Here is a 23,504-nt window from a genome sequence, read left to right as displayed (position 1 = left end):
AAATAAAATAAATATATTGTACAACATTCAAATAAATCAAAAATAAAAGAAACTGAAAAGGATATCTCAGCTATAGGATTGCCAACTGCCTGGAGAAAAATGTGGCCTGCTCTTTTAATAGATGATTTAGAATCTTATTTACCATGTGATGCTATTTACTTCCATGGCATGAAAAACTCCTCCACATCAAGCCCTTATTGAAGGGTTACCACATTTCTCTCCAGTCCTGTTGGCAACCCTAGAAAAAGAAGTTTCAGAATAGATTAAATTAGCAGCAAAAGTAGAAGAATCAGAACACGGTGGATGGCTCCTGAAGTCAGGAAGCATATGTAATAACCAACATGTCTAGATAACTACAGATACTTACCATTCTAAGCAGAGTCTTATTCTTCCAAGTTCATTAAAATCAATGGGCTTAGAAGGGGATGGCTCTGTAATGTGCCTACATATCAAGGAGAGCTCTGTAGTAATAATGCATGCATCACAGAAGGAATTGTGGCATGTGCTATTTGTTATGTTAAGGTGAGTAAAGAATACTTTAATCCATTAACATTTCCCTCTTGTCTATAACTGTTAGGATGCTCTGTCCTCTTTTGCATCTGGCCTCCTTACTGTGTTTTTTTTTTTAATAACACCTAAAGGCCAGCTAAGCAACGAAGTTATTTTGGATCTCCATCTTTTGATGTTAAGCGCCACCTGGTGTTCTCTTGAACAAAAGCAATTGGACAACAACCTTTTTTTCAAGCACCATCTTGTATAACATTCACAAGAGACTTTCTGCCCTGAATCAGCATCTATAGTTATGCTGAAGCATTCACCCTCCCTTCCATCCCAAATCAGATGACGTTATACAGAACTTTCATTGTATTTTGTTTGGAACTGGAAGATATAAAATTTTTAAAGTCTGAATCTGAAACATACCACATTCAATTTCTGAATCCTATATTTGTTGGTTATGAGAGTTATCTCTATGGTGGCCAGGAGAAAAACCCCATGTCCCTCGAACAGAGGTTTAATGGGATGTTAATTGCCAGGTAATGTTATTTAGTTCCAGGACATGAAAAGCTTCAACTGTTGATTTCTAGGATTAAACCTTGATTCCAGGGCATGTTTCTCCAGGCCACTTGGCAACTCTGCTAATATTGTGCCTCATAGCTTTAAATGACATCAGTCATGTTCTTCAAGACTGTTTACTTAAATTGAGAGGAGTTTGAGGGTCCTCACCTAATTGCCTTGAGAAGCCTCCAGGCTCAGTATGTGGCAGTGTAGAGGCACTGTTTGCATAAGCAAATTCATATATATAATGCTCTCCACATAATTATCCCAATAAAACAAATTCCTGATTTTATTTGTACAAGCAGATTGCCAAAATGCTCTAGTAGAACTGTGTAGGAGATGAATCCTTAATGGCAGATCTACCTTTAATTTTGATTCGGCCCCCTTATCTACATTTTGAAGTTACAGTTCCCTAGGGATATTTTTGCTTGTTTTCAGTATGTAAAGATATTAGCTAGCTCCGCCCCCCCCCCAACTAGCCCTTTCCTTTATCAGCAGGCTGACATGCAGAAACTTAGCAGGTTAAAATTTTCCTGTCCTGTAGACAAGTAGTCTAAAAAAAGATCCTCTCTTCCCTTAACTGTGCTGGAAAATCTCACCATAAACCTAAAACTGTCTGATCTTTCCGTTCCCAGAGAGCAGCTGAGATTCCTCTCACTGTGGAGGTCATTTGACAGCTATGTTTTAATTTCCTGAAAGACCATTCTGATACAATTCACTATGTTGAAGCACAAATTAGTTCAAAATATGCATAAAAAGGTAAAGGTATCCCCTGTGCAAGCACCGGGTCATGTCTGACCCTTGGGGTGACGCCCTCTAGCGTTTTCATGGCAGACTCAATACGGGGTGGTTTTCCAGTGCCTTCCCCAGTCATGACCGTTTACCCCCCAGCAAGCTGGGTACTCATTTTACCGACCTCGGAAGGATGGAAGGCTGAGTCAACCTTGAGCTGGCTGCTGGGATTGAACTCCCAGCCTCATGGGCAGAGCTTTCAGACTGCATATCTGCTGCCTTACCACTCTGCGCCACAAGAGGCTCTTCAAAAAATATGCATAGCATATGCTAAAATATCCCCCCCCCCCCGCCAATGTTTTACCTCAGAACTTTCCTACTTTCCCCTGGCCCAAGCAATCTTGCTGCTGCTTGTTTGTGTGTGCATAAAAGAGAGAGTGTGTGCAAGAGCAGGTGAGATCAGATTGAGAATTAGGTGATTCAAAGAACAGAGAAGCTTAGGCAAGCCAAAGCTATTTCAATGAGGAGTTGTGGGATACAGTGAAGTTCTGACATCTCTCTCTCTCTGGAAAAGTTTATTTTTGAGAGTGCTGAAGCACAGTGCATTTATGGTAAAATAGGAGACAGATTCTGCACACCGTCAGGATTCTTCCTTTTCCTATGGCAGCCAAGCAGCTTTTGGAAGTGCACTGGAGCAGAAGGAAAAGTGCTTATCTTTCATGGGCCAGAAAGTGAATCTGAGGTCTGTTGGTGGGAGGACTGTGGTTTCATTCATGTGTGGGTTCCTGCTACAGTCTTTCTTTCTGCGGAGAGCATTACTGGTGAGGATGAAAAATTAAGGATATTCCAGCATTACCCACAGATTGTTCTATGTTTTGATGGAGTCTGTGTAAAGCTGGCTTCAGAATGAGTTAAATAGGAAAAACATGGTAAGCTTTGTAAGTTTTGATTGAAAATATGTTGGATCAGGATTGATACCAGCTTAAGATGAAAAAAAGTAGAATTCAAGAAATTTCTTCTGATGTTACTGGGGGTTTTGGTCGATTTAGACATAGAAGTAGATGGGCATAGTGGCCGAAGCACAGGACTGGGACTTGAGAGACGGGATTCAGATATCCACTCAGCCATGAAGCCCCCAGGGTAAATTTGAGCTAGCAGTAATTTTTTCTTTGCTTTTTTGTTTTACCTCAAAATGTTGTGAAGAAAATTGAGGAGGGAAGAACTCTGTACTCTATCCTGTGCCTTTTGGATGAAGAACAGGATGAAAATGTAGTAACTCCTGTGTAATGCAATGATTAAAATAGTGAACAAGGACCAAGTCAACCTGAGTTATAATCTCTCAGCCATGAAATTCAATGAGCGACCTTGGGCCAGTCATCCTTTCACGGCCTGTCCCACCTCATAGAGTTGTTGTGAGCATAGCAATGAAGAAGGGAGGATCTTGTCTGCGTCTCTTTGCTCTTTGGACATAAGAATCCTTAGGAAAAGGGTAATAGATTGATGATAAACAGGTATCACCTGAAGCTTGCTCCAGGCATGGTTGTACAGCATTCTACATTTTGATTCCCTGACAGTTCTGCAGCTCTTCAAGGAATGTACAGCATTCTACATTTTGATCCCCTGACAGTTCTGCAGCTCTTCAAGGAAACCTTGAGGTATATAGGAGGCTGATCTTTCCCCTTCTTTTAAAGACCTGCTCAGTTTTATTCATGAATGTGAACAACAACCTGTCTTTGTGCTCAAGCCAGGCATTGCCTCTTTATGCAATTTGACCTCAAATACCTGTGTTCATATTTCTATTATGACTGATCAAGATCAAAGTAAATGAACCACTGGAAACCCATGCCTGGTTCTCTCTCTGTCTCTCTCTCAAAGCAGCTGAATAAGGGCCCAAACTGGACAGAAACTACATGCTTATTTTAATTATTTCCTCCATGTTGCTCCTGTAAATAAAAATCCTCTTCTCAGAGTTATGTGGCATGCTGGGGACGTGGAGGAAAGCATTAACCCTTCACCAGTACTGTGATACCAATCCAATTCATGCATATACAAATGCTTTTAATAGGGCATAAGTCTCCTCTCAATCCATTTTCCTCATGTGAAATGGCCCACAGGTGCCATTTTGTGTCTCATTGGTAAATCTGCATGAGTTGATGGGCTACATAGGATTTCTCAGCTTTTTGATCACAGTGCTGGAGTGACAGAATGCTTTATGTGCATAAAGATTCCTCTTTTCATTCAACTCTTTCTAAATACAGGAGTCCTCATCAGCTTTAGAATATGCTAACCTACCTCTAATGGCAGTAACATAATGCATTCATTCTCCCCTGTCCAGCACATACAAATTGTTGGAATGAGAGACTCAGGAATATCACCCTAAGTGTGTATAGGTGTTATCTCCTTGAATGAGATGCCTCTCTTTTTCTCAATCTGGGAACTGTCCTCTGACCCCTCCTTCTCTCCACATGGCCTTCCATGGAGACACATGTCCCTGCAGGTTTCTTCCATAGATACAATGCCCTTAGAATCATAGAGTTGGAAGGTACCTCCAGTCATCTAGTCCAACCCTCTGCAGAATGCAGAAAATTCACAACTACCTATCCACCACAGTGATCCCAATTTCATGTGCAGATGATGCCCCTCCCCAAAACCAGAATCACTGGAAGAAATTCACCTCCTGATCCCAATGCGGTGATTGGCATTTCCCTGGGCATGCAAGAAGGGACCACAAGAGCCAAGCACCAACAATCCCTTCTGCCCTCCCACTTCCAATCTCCCTAAACTCACAGAATCAGCAGTTCTGTCAGATAGCTATCTAACCTCTGCTTAAAAACTTAGATATTCCTTTGGGTACTACAAAGAGGGGTACAAAAGAAAAAAAGCAGCTCTTCAAAAATTGGAGGAATTTACCTCATGTGTAAAGCACTCCTTTACCAAACAATACAGCTTCAAAAGGGATTCTCTTGTTAGGATAATATTATGATTAAGATATGTTTTAACAACAAACATACTGAGTGCCTTACAGGGCACGTGATGAAAAGGTTTCTGTGCAGAAGTCTTATAATCAAGGACAGATCTACACAGGATTATTTGGTTTTTGCTATGGATTTGATAGTTTTATCAGAAAGCAAGAAATCTGCCATCCAAGTATTTGGCACAGGATTTCATGGCTTGTCTATAAGGCCAGCTGGTCAAGGAATCAGCAAGAGCTATATGCAGGTGCCAGGTTGTTTACTGGGACTAACTGTTCAATAAAAATACTTCAGTGCGGAACAAAAGAAAACTGAAACTCTCAGACAGGAACAAGAGAGAGAGAATAGGAGAGGGCTCAATAAAGAGGTGATAAATGGAATAAAAGTACTACAATTTCCCAGCTTTGAAGATGGAAGGGTCCTTGAGCAAGACACCTGCAGAAGACACGCCTAACTTGGAAGAAATGTCAGGGAAGAAGAGGTTGCTGACTGGCCCAAGGTCACCCAGCTGGCTGCATGTGGAAGAGGAGTGGGAAATTAAACCTGGCTCTCCAGATTAGATGCCTCCGCTCTTTAAGCACTACACCACGCTGGGTCTCAATGAGTGTGACTTCTCATGGAAATAAAAACTGGAGAATTCTCTCATTGCAGCTTCTGAGCTTCTTGCAAAGTTAGAAAGGGAGGAAGCTCTTAACATTATTTATTTCATTTATAAGCCATGTTTTCCCTAGTGGAGACCCAAAGTGACTTATATCATTCTCTGCCCCTCCACAGTAGACCCTTTGCCAGTCAGGGGGCCCAGCAAGTACCCAGTTCTGTCACCATGATTAAAAGGGCACACTCCTGATGTTCACCTCCTACTGTCTTTTTCTCTATCCAGAAATTATCCTGTTCCTGCAGGTGCATTTTTTCTCATCACGCTCATGTGATAAGTGATCACCACACTTAGCATTCTTGTTTGTTTTTTTGTCCATATCTCTTAAAGTAGAGTAGACTTCTCAGGGTTTGGAGCTGGTGACTCTAGTTTCCTTTCCCTTCTCTAGGGGATGTCAAAAGACTGCTGCCAAGAGAAAGTTACCTATGAACATGTTACAACAGCTTCTGTAGTTAGGCAAAGGTTGACGAGAGGAGCAAGTTAGCAATGAGAAGGAAGAAGAAAGAGCCAGAGCTCCTCTCATTTCAGTATAGAGATAAACAGGGTCATGGATTATCTGCATCTAATATATGACCATACTTCCAACTATAGGGGAAAGTAAGTTAAAACAAAATGGAGTCTGGCCTCCATCAAAGTGAAATGGATAGGTCATATATACGCTCTGTACTAGGCTGGAACATGAAGGACGAAGCCCTGTGTAATTGCAAGGCTAAGCAGCAGAACATTACCAGGGAGTAGCAGTTGTTTCTTATTAGAAAGTTGTTATTCTAGCTGAACCATTCCATTTCTGCTCAATAATTCAGACATGTACAGTACCAGACCTATATTTTCCAGTATGTACCAGCCTTGATTTAGCTGATCTGTATATACTTTGTGTTCTTTGTTTTCAAAGAGCCTTCCTATCAATGGCCAGATTAAAAATACTACGGTTAAGTGGGCAGAAGTTACTCCTCAAGAGATCCATATAGCTGCAAATCAATTCTGGCAAAATTTGCAAAACACCAAGGACCTGCCCGCTTTGGCCCACTGTATGTTGTGGGGTGTGTGGTGGGGAGTTCACAGCAAACTTGAGCATTGGTGGTTTCAATTTGATCTACACTGGATCTCTAAAAGAATGGGGCTGCAGGTGTCCCGGGCTTTTGGAGCCTTCTTCCAGTGGTCCCCCATCCCCATCTAAATGCCTCCAAATAGAGAGCTCTGAGGGGCATTTCCCACGGCTTAAAAATAGCACAATGGTAGCTGATTGAAAACGCTACTAATTTGCCATAACGCACGACGTCGTAAACAATCTGCAACAATCCTGAAACCGAACCGCCAAAAGCGCTTCGTTGTAGCGCTTCTAGGGGAATCCAGAAAACTGGATTCACCCTCCGGATAGCGATACACTCCTGCAACCAATCTGCAACACTAGCGCTAAAGACCTGTGCGTTACCATTGTTGCGGGTTCTTCAAAGTCCCTCCTCCCGAGCCTGTCCTCCAAACTTCCGGCGAACTGTTCGCCATTTTTTTTTTCTCCGAGCGAGCGGGGATCTACGAGGCAACGGGACAGCGACTGGCTTTCAAGCACGATCACTTTCGGAAATTCTGCCCGGACACCACAAGAGTTTTTCACAAGCACAGTGGCACACACCGTCACGTTCCCAAAATTTGCCCAAAGCTTAAAACCCCGTCTACCATCGGCCAGTCCTAGCGGAGTCAACGTACAGGGAGCATTTTAAAAAATTTTCCTCTGAGCGTGCCAACGAACGTTCGCCGCTCGCAGTCTCCTGCTTAGCTTAGAGGGGTTCAATAGACATGATTCGTGGTGATATCATGAGGGGCGGCTTATGTGTAGTGGGTCTTTGTGTGGTTCCCGGTGCGTGCTTGTGCTTGGGTGCGGACAACCCCTTCCATTGGCGGCTAGACCTCCGGCAAGCGGAGTTGCCGTCCCCCGTTCATTTTAAAAAATTTTCCTCTGAGCGTGCCAACGAACGGTCGCCGCTCGCAGTCTCCTGCTTAGCTTACAGGGGTTCAATAGACATGATTCGTGGTGATATCATGAGGGGCGGCTTATGTGTAGTGGGTCTTTGTGTGGTTCCCGGTGCGTGCTTGTGCTTGGGTGCGGACAACCCCTTCCATTGGCGGCTAGACCTCCGGCAAGCGGAGTCGCCGTCCCCCGTTCATTTTAAAAAACATTCCTCTGAGCGTGCCAACGAACGTACGCCAGTAACATGTCATGTTTGGTTGATTTATGCTGTGGCTGGTGAATATTATTGGGGAACTGCCGAGTACTGCCGCACTTGCTCTCGGTTGAACACCGGCATGCGTTTGTGTAATGGCGGACATTTTCCTAAAATGGCTCCCGCTGCATGTTCAAACTGCTCTTCTCGCGTGTAAACGAATACGCGCATGCGTTAAGTCAAACAACAAGGGCGCCAATCTGGCCATTAGGAGCAGATCCTGTTCCCGCGCGAGGAGTTTTGAACGTGACATGTGACCTGATGTGGCCAATGTGCGTGTCCCCTGCTGCCCTCCACCAATCAGGAGCCGGCTAGTCCCTTTGTCTTTGTGTGCGGGAAGGTATATGATCCGTTGCACCCTGCACCTCCCACCACCATTTTGCTCAGCTACTAGCGAAAGCAACATGGAATCGTCTTCTCAAGCCTCGTCCGTCCCTGCAACCGGCCGTGGCCCTACTTGGAGGGACGCGGAGATCAGGGACCTGATCGGGATTTTCTCGGAGGAGAAAATCCAGGACGCGTTCCAGTCCTCCCACAGGAATAGGGAGGTTTTTGAACAAGTGGCTATTAAGATGCGCGCCCTGGGCCACAACAGGACCGGCCTTGAATGCCGGTCGAAGACCAAGACAATGAGGGCAGAGTACATGCGTGCCGTGAACCATAATAAGGGTTCCGGCAACGAAAAGGTTACCTGCCCCTACTTCGAGGAGCAGCGCCAGCTGTACGGGGACGGGGAAGGATCCGGCAGGCCGAAGCGCGTCGGCCGGAGCCTTAAGGTGGTTCGGAAGCCGGCTGCCCCGGTCGAGGAACCACCCGCTGAGGAGGATCCCGGCGAGGGAACCTCGTCCAGCTTTCGCCCTCCACCCCCCGTCCAGCAACGAGCCGCGGAATCGGTAACGCTGGACCTGATCGCCATCGCTCCTGGGGAGCAAGAGGAGGCTCCTGAGCAAACGCCCCTTGCCTCCGGTAAGTGATTTTCTTTTTATTTTATATTTCCTTTTGAGCAAATGTGTGTTCTGACGTTTGGGCATCGTTTTCTCGTGTGTTCGTTGCAACGCATAAGATGGTAGGCTGTGGAGTGCTTGCTGTGGTTACTATTTGAAACGGTTTTAATTTTATAATTTTATAATTTAATTTTTAAAAGATTTTAAAAGAAGGTAGGCTGTGGAGTGCTTGCTGTGGTTACTATTTGAAACGGTTTTAATGTTATAATTTAATTTTAATTTTTAAAAGATTTAATAAGATGGTTGGCTGTGGAGTGCTTGATGTGGTTAGTATTTTAAACGGTCATGTTTAACCCACAGCCCCAAAATATTTGCTGCATGCCTCGCCCATAGGCCTTCTGCAGTACTTTGGCTCACTACTTTGGGAGCTTGCTTTGTGGTTCATGGTGTATGCTTGCTCATTTTTCACTATTTTCTGCTCTTGTCCACAGAGACACAGTTGCCAGGGACGGGGCCCCTAGAGTCTCCAGCAGCACCTGACGTGGATAGTGATTCGGGGGCATCAACTAACATTGGTAAGTATTAGTAAAAATAGGGGGGGGGGCTGTTTTAACTGCTTTGTGCTTTTCTGTTTGTGCAGGGCAGCAGCACTGCTAAGAGAAAGAAGAGAGTCCCTCTGCGTTGCTGGTGTAGGCTTTGAAGCTGGCTTTGCCACCCTTTGGTCCTAGATCTGTTTTTTTTCCTTTTTTTGCAGATTTCATACCCGGAACACAGGAGGAGGAACAGCCTGGGGTGCTTGGACCTCCTGCCCGGCGCAGGCGGATACAGATTCAAGATGGTGAGCGTGCATGACCTGTTCCTTTCGAGCCATAGCTGCAGGACAATGTCGCTAGGCACTAACCATGTGCTCCCTTTTAATTGTTGAGAGTCCTGCTGTGAAAGTAGGCAAAAGTAAAAGCACAACATGGGCAAACAAACAATAGCCATGTGCTCACCGGGGATTGTTTAAATTCTTGGCAGGAAAACACGGGGACAAAAAAGGACACCATGTCCACCATGGTGTGTTTTGACTTTTTTGATGTTACTAACAGTTTTGTTTCTCATTTTTTGCCAACAGAGGTTCTTTCAGATGAGGAGGAGGAACCACCCCTGCCTCCAGGCAGCCCACCACCTAGAGGTGCGCTCCCAGCAGAGGAGAGGCTTACGAGGGAACGCGGCAGGCTGAGGCGCGTCTCCGTCTTGACAAGCGTGGGAGAGAGGCTCCTTGAGCACTGCTATGAGGAGTCACGGCGTGCCGCGGCCGCTGACCAAGCCATGCTCACACTCATTGCCCAGGAGGGGAGAAAATTGAGGGCAGTCCTTAGAGAGACAAACCAAATCCTACGCGAAGGCGTGGAGGAGGTGCGACTGATAAGGAGACTCATGGAGAGGGCTGTAGCGGTCATGGAAAGGGCCTACCCTCCACAAATCGCCCCCCCACCACCACCCACACCAACACCACCACTTCCAGCACCCACCCCACCAACTCCCTCTCAGAATGCCTCCACCCAAACAAGAAGGAGGACTATTCTCGGAAAGAGAAAAATTAAACCAGCAGACAAGTACTCCCCCTCCTAGTTTTGCCCACTTTTTCTATTTCATGTTATCTGTGTTTTGTTGTTTGTTGAATAAAGTTTATATTTTTGACTCTGTCTCTGTGTACCCTACTGTAGAATCTGCAAGGCTGAAAGCGGCCTCTCTAGTGATTGTGTATATTGTGGTACTGCTGTGTGGGTTGGAGGTTGGAGGGGTGTTAGTTCAAGGAGTTTTAGGAGTGTGGTGTGGGGTTAAATATGTGCGAGTTTAAGAAGTCACACTGGAGTCTTGTTATAAAATTTGCAATAACATTTTATTTTAAACAACATTTTAACAGGGGAAAAACATTAGGGAATGAAACTTGGAGCCCCACCAGCACCACCACCCCCCACCCCCCTGGAAAACCTATTTTTTTTAACAAAGGTATACATTTAACAGGGGAAAAACATTAGGGAATGAAACTTGGAGCCCCCCCCCCAACCCCTACCCCAAAACACAAACAGGAAACAAAACTCAGTTCCCACCGCTCCCCTCCCCAGCCCCTTCCATCGCCCTAACTCTCCTGCACAGCCGTCCCACGGTCCCCCTAACTTTGCGCCGGAAGAGCTCTTCGTCCTCCTTCTTCTTAACTGTGGGGAGGGAGAAAAAGTACACATTAGTACCACACATATTTTCAAATTTCTTTAGTTTACATGCATACACTTTTAAGTGGCCTTAGCCACAGTGTGAGATGAGTTGGGCAGTGGGGAACATAACCTACGTTCTTCCGCCTCCCTCTGTTGCCTGTGCTGCTCAATCTCCCCTTTCAGCTCTGCCACTTGAGCCTCCAGGGAAGTAACTCTGGCCTCCATGGCACGCAGCCTTGCCTCCACAGTTTCAGCTATAGAAATCAAACAAAGAATTTGATCACAGTCCAAAAGGAAGCATCACATCAGGCTCCCATATGGCTCCGTGTGGGTACACACACATGGGTCTCCCTCACAGACATAAAACTCTCACCTGCAGCCTGTCCCGAGGTGGAAGGTCCCTCTTCCTCCCCCTCCTCACGCTCAGGTGCTGTTGCCAGCTTGGATGGTGATTGTGTGGCTGGGCAAAGAAAAAGACAAATCATAATTAAAAGCACACAAAACAGAGATGAAACACAGCTGGTGGACACACCACAGTTAGAGTCTAAGCGCATAACCAAAGTGGTTCTACAGTACTGGCTGGCTAAGTCTGAGGGGGTTGACAGCATCTAAATACTTTCTCGAATTTCATTGGGGACAGTAGGGGAAAGAGGCAGCTAGTCATTCCATGCATGTTTAAGGGCAAAACACAACGAGGGCAGCACTCACCCATATGCCTCCTCATGTCCAGGGGGGGCTTCCCAGCCTTCTCCCATATTTTAACCATCTGGTCGTGGAAGACCGTCCTCCCACTTGGCTGCGGGATCCCCCCCCACTGTTCCAGACTGTTTAGGAAGTCCAGCTTAAGGCGCTTGAATTTTGTCCGGACCTGCTCCCAGGTCCGGACGTAGCCCCTCTCCCTCAGCTTTGAAGCCAACACCAGGTAGGCACCCTTGGTGTGGCAATGGGTGCTGGCCATTAGGCGGCCAACACTTTTTGATTGTAGCACAAGCTCCAGAAGTGCCTCAGCCTCGGCGCGCTGCCAGAAGGAGCCCTTCCGTGGCTTCGGCATCTTCGGAATGACGGTTAGGGAACGAACGTGCGTTGCTCCGATCGACCACCCCGTTTTTTAAATGTATCAAAGCTGCCCACCAATAAAATTATTCCTTGGAACATGAGTGGATTGATCCTCCGGTTTGACAGGGGTCGCCAATACTTCCTGGCTACCCGCCTCCCCGAACTTTCCCCATTCAGCGCTTCCGTATTGTGTTTGTCAATTTCAGTGGGGAGTTAGCATTTAGGGCTGTCAAAGTGCTTTTGGACCAGAGAATCCCCGTTTTTTTGCTGGCAAAGTACACAAACCGCACAAGACAAGGTTAAACAAAGAACACAAAACTTTATTCAACAACAGAGTAGGAAAAACAATTAAACACGCCTCCTGTTTCTGTAGATGTGGGTGGCTATGGCGTCCCGAACCTTGCACCCCTCAGCATATATCCTTTTTCTCCTTGCTTCAGGGATGTCCTGTGTATCCTGAAGGACTACAGGTTCAGGTTCGTCCTCAGGGAAGGGGATGTTATGTCCCTTGTCCTCGCATATGTTGTGCAAAATCACACATGCGATTATCAGCGGAGTCACATTGTCAATATGTACATGGAGTCGTGACATTAAACAACGGAACCGTGACTTCAAACGTCCAAAGGCACGCTCCACTACATTCCTTGCCCGGGAGTGACTGAGGTTGTAGTGGCTCTGCACGTCCGTCCTTGGCCGCTTGTAGGGAGTCATGAGCCAGCGTCGTAATGGGTAGGCTCCGTCCCCGAGGACCAACGCCGGCACACGCACGCCCTCAATGGTGGCGGTGGGGTTTCCTGGAACAAAGACCCCTTCGTCCATGGCTTTCCTGAGGTTGGATTCCCTGAAAACAAGGGCATCATGCCTCCTGCCACTCCACCCCACCTCGGCATCGATAAACCGGCCGGAGAAGTCCACTGTTCCTTGCAGGAGAACAGAGCAAAAGTCCTTCCTGTTCCCGTACTCTTTTATGCTTCCCCCGGGGGCACGGATAGGGATGTGGCTTCCATCGACGGCCGCAAAACAATGCGGGAATCCAAGCCTGGCAAACCCGTCCATACTCTGGAATAAGGGAAAGAAAAGAATATAAGCCATGGCATGTCAGCGTGGGGTGTATCGCGTCTTCGTTGCTGACCTGTCAAACAAGAAAAAAAATTTAAAGGGCAAAGGGGATAGAATGACACTCACCGCTCCAAGCCGGTCTCCGAGGCACACGACTTTGCTGAACAATTCCGCCTCCATGGCGAGGCAGAACTCCTTAAGGATATCGCCAACCGTAGTGACTCCGAGTCCGAATTGCTGGGCTACTGTCCGGAAGTACTGAGGGGTGGCCAAGTACCACAATGCGGCAGCCACCCTTTTTTCAACTGGAACGGGGCGCCGCATGCCAGTGACTTGCCTCTCCATGCGTCCACGTAGAGCCTCCACGAGTTCAAAAAATGTCCCCCTCGACATCCTGAAGTTGGCAATCCAGTGGTCATCATCCCAGCGAGTCCACACAAAATTCTCCCACCAGTCAGAGGATCGTTCGTCCACCCAGAACTGTCTGGGGAACCGGACCTCTGCCAGAGCTTGCCAGCGTTTCTTGGCCGCCATGGTTACCCTTACAGAACGTCTTCTGCTGCTGGTCAGCGTTCCGGCCACCCGTTCTCGGTACTCCGCGATAGCAGACGTCCGACGCGACAAGGCGATATTCATGCGCTGGACCACCGCGAGCATGTAAGCCAGCAATTGAAAAATAAGCCTCTCCATTGCAACGTTGACCTGTGCTGCGGGCAGTAGGCTACGCAAACAAAAGAGTGAGGCCGACCGCGTGTCTGCCCAGGTGCATATAAGCAGGTAACCTGTGGGCGTGTACTGTGGGCGGGGATTAACCAATCAAACATGTCAATGCATCTGGTTCCTAGAAAACAATAGAAAACACGTTCCAAGGGCGCCAATGATTGGACGATAACGCGTTGCTACGGGGTTTCCTGGGTTTTTTAAAAAAAAAGGGAACCCCGACAAGTTCGGCTTCAGGGTCGAGGTCAAAGGTGTGCCTGCAGTTTGATTGACGGGCACGGGAGGCCAGAAGCGCTAAAAAGGGACCTCCTTTGTAGCGATAAGACGGAGAACCGGAAGCCTGTGGGTTACGAAAGTGGCGAGAAGTGAAAGTGCCAAATTCCGCAAAAACCGCAGCTGTGCGTTACGGGCACGGCTAGTTACATTTCGCTACTTGAAGTAGCGCTTTCACAAACGGCAACCAAATAGCAACTTTGAGCTCTGTGCGAAATGGCCCTGAGTCTGTCATGTTTGTTCTGACAGAAAACCTCGATAATACTTCAGCCTTGCTGCCAAATCACCCTAGAAATCAAGGGAAGGAAGAACAGTTCATGTCGAAACCATCTGAGAAATGATCTCAAGGAGAGATAGCCCAAACGGCTGATTTATGGACCAGCAACACTTCGGGGAGCTCAGTATCAGTCCCAGAACATTTCCACATTAAGAAACCTACCTTGTTTTAGCCTCGGATTGGATTTCCTTTGGATCCTGCAAGTCAATTCTAACATTTCCGCATTTGGGCTTTCCTCCCCTTATTTCCCAGGCTGAAATTAGTGACATGCTTTCTGCACTGAGACCGGCAGGGGCAGCCTCCCGTTATGTTTTGCTCCCGTCCCCTTTTCAAAAAATGTGGGTTGTTTTGCAAAATGGTGGCTGCTTGCACATTTGTTTTTGTTGCTCCCCTTACTCCCAGCATTCTGTGCCCTTGATCACTTCACTCCTTCCCCTCAAAGTGTCCAGAATGCACTTATTTTCTTAAACCCTGAATTATAACATTATAATATTATAATGTTGCTGTGTAAGACTGCAAGACTGCTTTTTTAAAACTTAGAAAGAGTGTTGTAAAATGATCAACCCTTTAAAAGAAGGCAGTATTTTTGGAATGCAGGGAAGGAGGAGGGACAGAGGGAAGATGGTGACAAATTACTCACAATGGTGGACGCAGGGGAAAATTGGATTTCATGCATTTCTGCATTGAGCAACCCTGAATTAAACCCTGTTAGACTCCACTTGAAAGGTTGAAATCCAGTTTTCTGAGGATTCCTTTGCTAAGGAGCAAGTGTGGGGGCAATTCAGGACTGTGCCTGAAGAAGCAAATTTTAGTGCAGAAATGGATGAAAAAGTCGACCCCTTAAAAATGTAAGTCCAAATAATATTGCTACTGAATAAAATGGTGCATAATTGGAAGAGGGATCTGCCCTTTCTATGGCCATACCTAGCCCATTGGTGAAGGAGAGAGACCCCAGTTGGCTGATTTATGGGCCAGCAGCAACCTCAGTGAGCTCAGTCCCAGTGCCTAGCCCACCCCAGGGAATCCACAGCCTCAACATTTTGGGTCTATTATACATTCCCTGGAAACTTATCCTATTGTTCCTGTGATTGGGAAACAGTGATAATAATAATCTTTATTTTTGTATTTATTTATTTATTTTTTATTTATTTATTTATTTATATTTCTACGCCACCCATTTCTTTGCAGCTCTGGGCAGTTATATTTGTACTAGGAATAAAGCCCATTGTAGTGAGAATACAATGGGCGCTAGCAGGTGCTCCACGTTGTCGGGGGGCGCTGGCAGGGGTCCGTGGAAGTGGTATTGTACCGCGCGGCAGCGGCGGGCCCCCCGAGTGGGTAGAAAGGGAGAGGGGTGGCAGAGGTGCTGCATCAGCAGCGGCGCGTAGTTGGGGAGGGATCCCAGAGGCAGAGGGAGGAAGACGCAAGGGCAGCGTGAGGGCAGGTAGCTTACCGTTGCGAGCAGCCATTTTGGAGGGCGGGCGGCGGCTCAGCGTCATTGTAGTTGTGGCGGTGGGCAGCAACAGGAGGTAAGAAGGGAGGCCGTGGGCTGCTGGGGTGGCTCGTCGGGGGCATCCTGATGTCGCCAGGGAAGATGGAGGGTGGGCGGCGGCTCGTCGGTGGGTTGTTCGTCTTCAGGCGCTCCTTCCGCGGCTCGCCGCCGGCCTGCCCATGTTGGCGGGGATGTTGGAGCGGGGTGGGCGGGTTGTGGGAGGGCTCCCCTGCCACGCGGCGATGTCGGTGGCGAAGTTTGAGGACGGGCGGCGGTTCATTGGGGGGTTGTTGGTATGCAGCGCCATTTTGGAGGCTTGTCACTGGCCTCCCGATCTCGGAGTGGGGTGGACGGCTCATCGGCGGGCTCTTGGGGTGCGCGGCGATGTTGGAGGGTGGGCTGCAGTGGCGGCGAGCTCGGTTTGAGGCGTCGAGGTAGGAGCGAGGACCGTAGTCAGAGAAGGGCATTCACTGTGCGGCGGGGAAGTGTTTTTCCCCGAGCCCAGGGAAGTTGGACGAGCTTCCTCCCTGGTGGCCATCCGGGCAGGATGGCGGCTCGGGAGGAGTGGAGTCTGTGGTGCGGCGTTTGGGGAACGGGCCAAGTGTCGCGTGCCTCCCTATTGAACACTTGGCCCTGGAGTGCCACTCGGAGGATAGGCATTAAATTGTTCAAGCAAAGCAAACCCCCCCCCAGTTAAAACACAAAGCATGCCTCTCTAAAGTCCTCCCCCCCCAAAAAAAAATCAAATTAATTTTTAAAAGATTCAAGCCTCATGATTCCAAAAGGGGTGGCATTAAAAAATACTATGCATCTATAGTCAGATGCATAGATATCTCAACAGGGAAGTTTTATTTTTTTTAAAAAAATCAGTGACATTGTGGGCCCTTTAAAACATGGAGAAAGGTGATTGGCTGCCTGGCTTGATTGACAGACGGAGGAGAGTTGCCTGTAAAGCATGTTGCTCTCTTCTGCCATTTCAAGCAGGTGTGAGGAGTGCTAAGAAGCACAAGAAGGCGGCAGAGGAAATAAAGATAGCCAGAAGGTGAGGAATGGCCGGAGGCGTGTTATTTTTTAGTGTTACGTCATTTTGCTGGTGTAATGCTATTTTTTCAGTGTGCAGAATTGCCCTGAATTAACTCCGGCAAAGCCCTTAGCTCTTCCAGGAGCTCATTCCACCAGACTAGGGTCAGGGCCTAAAAGGCCCTAGCCCTGGTAGAGGCCAAGCGAACCTCCATGAGGTCAGGGATTACCAACTGCACTACTCCAGTGACCACTTGCACTACTCTAGTGACCTGAGCCTCCATTGTAAGTAAGGCATCAAGAATCATGCCCAGATTCCTGGCTGAGTACAAAGTCTGCAATTGTACTCCATCCAGGCTGGGCAAATGCAGTTCACATGCTGATCCTTTCACACTGAACTACAGGACCTCCATCTTGGAGAGGCTGAGTTTCAGTCAGTTTTGCCTGAGCCATATCACCACTGCTTCCAAACAACTGGAAAATATTTCCAAGGGGAATTGGGGCAGCCATCCATCAAGAGATAGAGCTGGGTGTCATCAGCATATGGATGACAACCCAGTCCCAAACCCTGGCCCAGATGTCCCAGAGGGTGCATGAAGATATTAAACAATGTGGGGGAGAATATTGACCCCTGTGGGACCCAACAAGGGAGTTGGTAACTATCCAATTGCTTCTCCCGCACTGCAACCCTCTGTGTCTAGCTCTGGAGAAAGGAGACCAGCCATTAATGGGCTGTCCCCCAAATTCCAGCCCCAGTGTGGTGGTGCAGAGCACTTGCTATACCCACTGTTTGGCCTATAAGCGTTCCTGATTGATGGAGTGGCAACCACACTCATAGAATCATAGAATCATAGAGTTGGAAGGGGCCATACAGGCCATCTAGTCCAACCCCCTGCTCAACGCAGGATTAGCCCTAAGCATCCTAAAGCATCCAAGAAAAGTGTGTATCCAACCTTTGCTTGAAGACTTCCAGTGAGGGGGCGCTCACCACCTCCTTAGGCAGCCTATTCCACTGCTGAACTACTCTGACTGTGAAAAACTTTTTCCTGATATCTAGCCTATATCGTTGTACTTGAAGTTTAAACCCATTACTGCGTGTCCTCTCCTCTGCAGCCAGCAGAAACAGCATCCTGCCCTCCTCCAAGTGACAACCTTTCAAATACTTAAAGAGGGCTATCATGTCCCCTCTCAACCTCCTTTTCTCCAGGCTGAACATTCCCAAGTCCCTCAACCTATCTTCATAGGGCTTGGTCCCTTGGCCCCAGATCATCTTCGTCGCTCTCCTCTGTACCCTTTCAATTTTATCGATGTCCTTCTTGAAGTGAGGCCTCCAGAACTGCACACAGTACTCCAGGTGTGGTCTGACCAGTGCCGTATACAATGGGACTATGACATCTTGTGATTTTGATGTGATGCCTCTGTTGATACAGCCCAAAATGGCATTTGCCTTTTTTACCGCTGCATCACACTGCCTGCTCATGTTTAGTTTACAATCCACAAGTACCCCAAGGTCTCGTTCACACACAGTGCTACCTAGAAGCGTATCCCCCATCCAGTAGGCATGCTTTTCATTTTTCTGACCCAGATGCAGAACTTTACACTTATCTTTATTAAATTGCATCTTGTTCTCATTTGCCCATTTTTCCATTGTGTTCAGATCTCGTTGAACTCTGTCTCTATCTTCCGGAGTATTTGCCAGTCCTCCCAATTTGGTGTCATCTGCAAACTTGATGAGTAGTCCCTCCACCCCCTCATCTAGATCATTAATAAATATGTTAAAAAGTACCGGGCCGAGCACCGAACCCTGAGGTACCCCGCTACTCACCTCTCTCCAGTCTGATGAAACACCATTGACAACAACTCTTTGAGTGTGGTTCTCTAACCAATTCCCTATCCACCTAACGATCTGAAAATCCAGATTGCAGTCCTTCAACTTATCCATCAGAACATCATGGGGAACCTTGTCAAAAGCTTTACTAAAATCCAAGTAAATGACATCAACGAAATTTCCCCGATCCAGCAAACCTGTTACTTGGTCAAAAAAGGAAACTAGGTTGGTCTGGCAGGACCTGTTGGAGACAAATCCATGCTGACTTCCTTGGATCAAAGACAGTGTCACTGTATACTTGTGTATTTGCGTATATAGACAGACAGACAGACAGACAGACAGACAGACAGACAGACAGACAGACAGACAGACAGACAGACAGACAGACAGACAGACAGACAGACAGACAGACAGACAGATAGATAGATAGATAGATAGATAGATAGATAGATAGATAGATAGATAGATAGATAGATAGAAGTGTAGGCAAAATTCCCATCCTGTATCTCTGGTGACATACTAAGTACACAGAGGTCCAGGATTTCAGAATGTCATCAATATTATTTGTCAGGAGATGTAAGGTTTGCCTTAATAACTCCTAAAGGCACTGGTTTTCACGCATCCAACTGTACAGTGTCCCTGCATTTGTACATAATGCTTTACATTAAGGATATAATTTGTTGTTTTTTGGGCTAGCATCTGCAACCAGTTTATTCATTACTCATATTGCAATTGTAGTGGCTCACATCAGGCTACATAATTATTGGGTGTATCCCTATTTCAGTGACTGGATGGGCAGGCAGGTTCCCTGTCATATTTTGAATCCAATCTTAATACACTATAGACATGCTGTCCATGGCAGAGTGGGGATTTTAAGCAGGGTCTCCCAGCATAGATGACACTCTACCATTACACCACATCAAATTTCTAGAAGGGAACACCTCTACATTGTCCTCCATGACTTTGAAATCCTTACCAATGACTCGTTATATGGCTGCAGTGCTAGTATTGTCAAACAGCGTTCCTGGTCAGGACACGAATTTAGACCAGCCTTTCTCAACTTTTTTATTGTTGAGAACCCCCTGAAAAATTCTTCAGGCTTTAAGAAACCCCAGAAGTGGTGTAATTGTGCAGAATATGGTTGTGAAGCATAGTATGTACATACTAACTCGGGGGCCCTTCCCACCCCCTCCAGGCCCATTATTGGCCATTTTCAGGGGGGGGGGGACCATCAATATGACCATATGGGAAACCCTTCCAGAGCCATCAAGAATGCCTGATTTAGACTATAAATGAGACTGCCTGTGAGGTTTCAGGTGATTGCCTTCAATAAGAAAACTCCATTTGCAGGAAAATCTGTTTTATTGAAAAGAACAATAATGCTAGCTACTTGGAAGCTTTGCTAAGACTAAACTTCCAGTGTCTGTTGTTCTAGCTTAACCTCCAAGTCCCAACTGATCCCTCGATTTAGGCGTGAAGATTTCAAGATGCCATCCTTTAGTTAGCTAGGACACAACCACTCTTCAAGGCCACAGCAGAGATATGGTGCCAGGCAACAGGACAGGACAAGTAATTCCCCACTAGCCTACTAACTCCCTACTGTTATAATTCGCACCTAGGCATCTAAAAGTAATCAATAACATGGACAGAAAACAGAGCAAAGTAATAAAAGAATAAATGGTAAAATCAAGCATGGTTTTGATACTGTCAAAATTCAGAGCTATTAAACATGCCTTTGAGTCTTTAGTATGCATGATTCATAAGCAGCGGGTCCTTTTTGCCCACAGATGACTCCATGGCATAAACCAATATGAATGACTGTGGTGGACATAGGCACCTTGAGGTTATGTCACAAGGCCACAAAATTTGGGCTCTCTACAATATGACACGTTGTTACATCTCTCTGCCATCTACACAACGGGGAACCTCAATGTACCAGTGTCTACAGCACATAACTAAATTGGATTGACGCAGGGAAGATTAAGCAATGATTTCAGTTGCATTCAAGTGTCAAGACTGAACATTCCAAACATTGTTTCTTTTTTGCTTCAAGAAGCACTGTACACGGTGCTCATTTGCTGCAGGAAGCGATGCAGGTTGTGCTTTGGGGCATCAGCAGGTTCATAACTCACTGGGGACCCTTTCACCCTATAGGGTTCCAAACAGACAGTGCACGCTGCATTGCTGAAACACCCTATGGACCGAATGGTTCCCCCTGCTAGGGGGCTTGCCACGATACAGGTTCATTGCCTCTCTCACAGAATTCCTGCACAGAGACTCCACCATCACCTGGCGGTCAGGCAATTCCAACTGATGGTTCGTCTGCTAGTCCTGACTGAGATTTAAAGCAGTTACTGTACAGATAGGAAGGATGTCCCCACCCATACTGATGCCACTTTTTAAATTATCCCCCACCTCTGCCATCTTCACTCCCCCCCCACACCTGTGACCTTTTTATCAGCTTTAAAAAACAAGCCAACCAGTAACTGCTATATTGTTAGAGTCATATACCTAAAACTGTATTTTTTTTAAAGCTGCCAAAAAGTCTCCTGGGTGGAGGCAATGGAGGGCACAAGAGGAAACATAGTGAATATCCTTACATGCATACTGCAATTGCCTCTGCACACATACATCCTCTGTAGAAACTGTCGGAGTTTCTTCCAAAAGCAGGTACAAAAATGCATTCAGTGGGTGTTTCCCCCCTCTGATGGATGGGGACTACTTCTTTCCATGCCACTCCATCTCTCTAAGTCCCTGAATTGGCAAGTTTGTTGGGAAGTCTTGCACCCTGAAGGGAAAACAAAGGGCTCTTATTCATGGTCACCCAGCAAACCAAACAGCTATTGCAAGCTCTACAGTTTGAGGCAGCTCTTTATGGTTCATCCTCGAGCCTGAGAGAACTGAACTCCCTTCTCTCCAGTTCTGTGTTATTTCCTTTTTCCAGCAACAGAGGGAACCTTTGAGTGGAAAACTCCAGTATCAATCAAGTTCCACCTAGCAATCTCTTAGCCAGGCAGGACTGAATGCCCACTGGCAAGGTTGGAAGGGGTGACAAGTGCTGGGAGCATACCTAATGTTTATCCGGAGTGTACACCTTTTCCTTGCTCTAGCTAACTTACTTCCTGAAAGCAGGAAGAAAATGTGTATATAGGCACAGAACTGTGGTGCTAATTTGTGGAATAATTTTTAAAAACACTGGCACCTGTGTAAGAATGAAGAAAGAGGACCAACAAAAAGGCTGATGAGTAAAGAATCTTTAATGTCAAAAATTTCTTGTATCAGTGTTTTTTGAGCCAAATCAAGATGGGATCTGGATTTATCTCCTGCTTTCAATATACATACTTTAGTATTGAAAATAGCTTGACCCTTCAATAAAGTTCATATATACGTATTTGGTACTGTTTAACATTTTCTTTACCACTCTAATGGCAGAAAGTGAAGAGGAACTAAAGAGCCTGTTGATGCGGGCGAAGGAGGAGAGTGCAAAAGTTGGCTTGAAACTCAACATCAAGAAAACGAAGATCATGGCATCCGGCCCTCTCAATACCTGGCAAATAGATGGGGAAGAAATGGAGGTAGTGACAGATTTTATTTTCCTGGGCTCCGAGATCACTGCAGATGGGGACTGCAGCAAAGAAATTAAATGACGCTTGCTCCTGGGAAGGAAAGCTATGGCAAATCTAGACAGCATCCTAAAAAGCAGAGACATCACCCTACCAACAAAAGTGCGTTTAGTCAAGGCTATGGTATTCCCAGTTGCAATGTATGGCTGTGAAAGTTGGACCACAAGGAAGGCCAAGTGTCAAAGAATTGAGGCTTTTGATCTCTGGTGCTGGAGAAGACTCTTGCGAGTCCCTTGGACTGCAAGGCGAACAAACCGGTCAGTCCTAGAGGAGATCAGCCCTGACTGCTCCTTAGAAGGCCAGATCCTGAAGATGAAACTCAAATACTTTGGCCAGCTCATGAGAAGGAAGGGATCCCTGGAGAAGAGCCTAATGCTGGGAGCGATTGAGGGCAAAAGAAGAAGGGGACGACAGAGAATGAGGTGGCTGGATGGAGTCACTGAAGCAGTAGGTGCAGACCTAAATGGACTCCAGGGAATGGTAGAGGACAGGAAGGCCTGGAGGATCATTGTCCATGGGGTCATGATGGGTCAGACACAACTTCGCACCTAACAACAACAACAACAAACATTTTCTTATAATATCCATTGACCATCGGTTCATATCAATCTCGTGGAGGATCTCATGTAAATCTAACTCTCAAAGCAGGTCTTTCAAAATTGGGGGACCTAGTTTGAGAGTTAGAATTACATGGGATCATGCATGAAAACAAGAGGCACATCCAGACCCCATTTTGGCTTGACTCAATGAAATACTGGTACAAGAGACTTTTGATCAGCCTTTTCATCAGTCCTCGTTCTTTGTTCTGCTACTAACTTGGATCAACTGGTCATCGTTGGCAACCATGTCAGGCCTCGTAGTTGAACCACAAATAGAGCCCAAGAATTCTAGGCAAATCCAGAGGTGGAACGCAGCACAAAACCCATGAATTTATCTAAAATGTATACCTTTAAAAACACTTTAAGAAAGAAGTGGTGGGTAGCAGAATTCAGGCAAAGACATCCAAAATATGTACAATTCCATGGTGCTTTCCGCATTCGTCCAAAATAGCACAATGGTTACTAATTGAAATCGCTACAGTTTTGCCATTATGCACAACGTCGTTGACAATCTGCAACACTCCTGAAACCGATCTGCAAAAAGCGTTTCGTTGTAGCGCTTTCAGGGAAATCCCAAAAAGTGGATTCACCCTCCGGAAAGCGCTACACTCCTGCAACCAATCTGCAACACTAGTGGGAAAGTTCTGTGCGTTACCATTGTTGCGGTTTCTGCAAAGTCCCTCCCCCTGGCTCTCTCCTCTGATCTTCCGGTGAAGCGATCGCCATTTTTTTTTCTCCGAGCGAGCAGAGATCAACGCACCGGCAAGCCTTCGTTTAC

General features: G+C 46.6%; 1 protein-coding gene across 1 annotated transcript; it reads left to right on the top strand.

The window, feature by feature from the left end:
• Positions 1–6,622: 6,622 nt before the first annotated feature.
• LOC143832886 (uncharacterized) lies at positions 6,623–10,264 on the top strand. The gene is made up of 4 exons (XM_077327975.1): positions 6,623–8,600; positions 9,070–9,153; positions 9,333–9,416; positions 9,696–10,264. The coding sequence occupies exons 1-4, from the start codon at positions 7,979–7,981 to the stop codon at positions 10,193–10,195; spliced, it is 1,290 nt and encodes a 429-aa protein (XP_077184090.1). The 5' UTR covers positions 6,623–7,978; the 3' UTR covers positions 10,196–10,264.
• The last annotated feature ends 13,240 nt before the right edge of the window (positions 10,265–23,504 follow it).

This window comes from Paroedura picta, chromosome 3, assembly GCF_049243985.1.
Source record: "Paroedura picta isolate Pp20150507F chromosome 3, Ppicta_v3.0, whole genome shotgun sequence".
Taxonomy (NCBI): domain Eukaryota; kingdom Metazoa; phylum Chordata; class Lepidosauria; order Squamata; family Gekkonidae; genus Paroedura; species Paroedura picta.
Note: the sequence above shows the minus strand (reverse complement) of the source record. Positions and strands in the feature narration are given on the sequence as shown.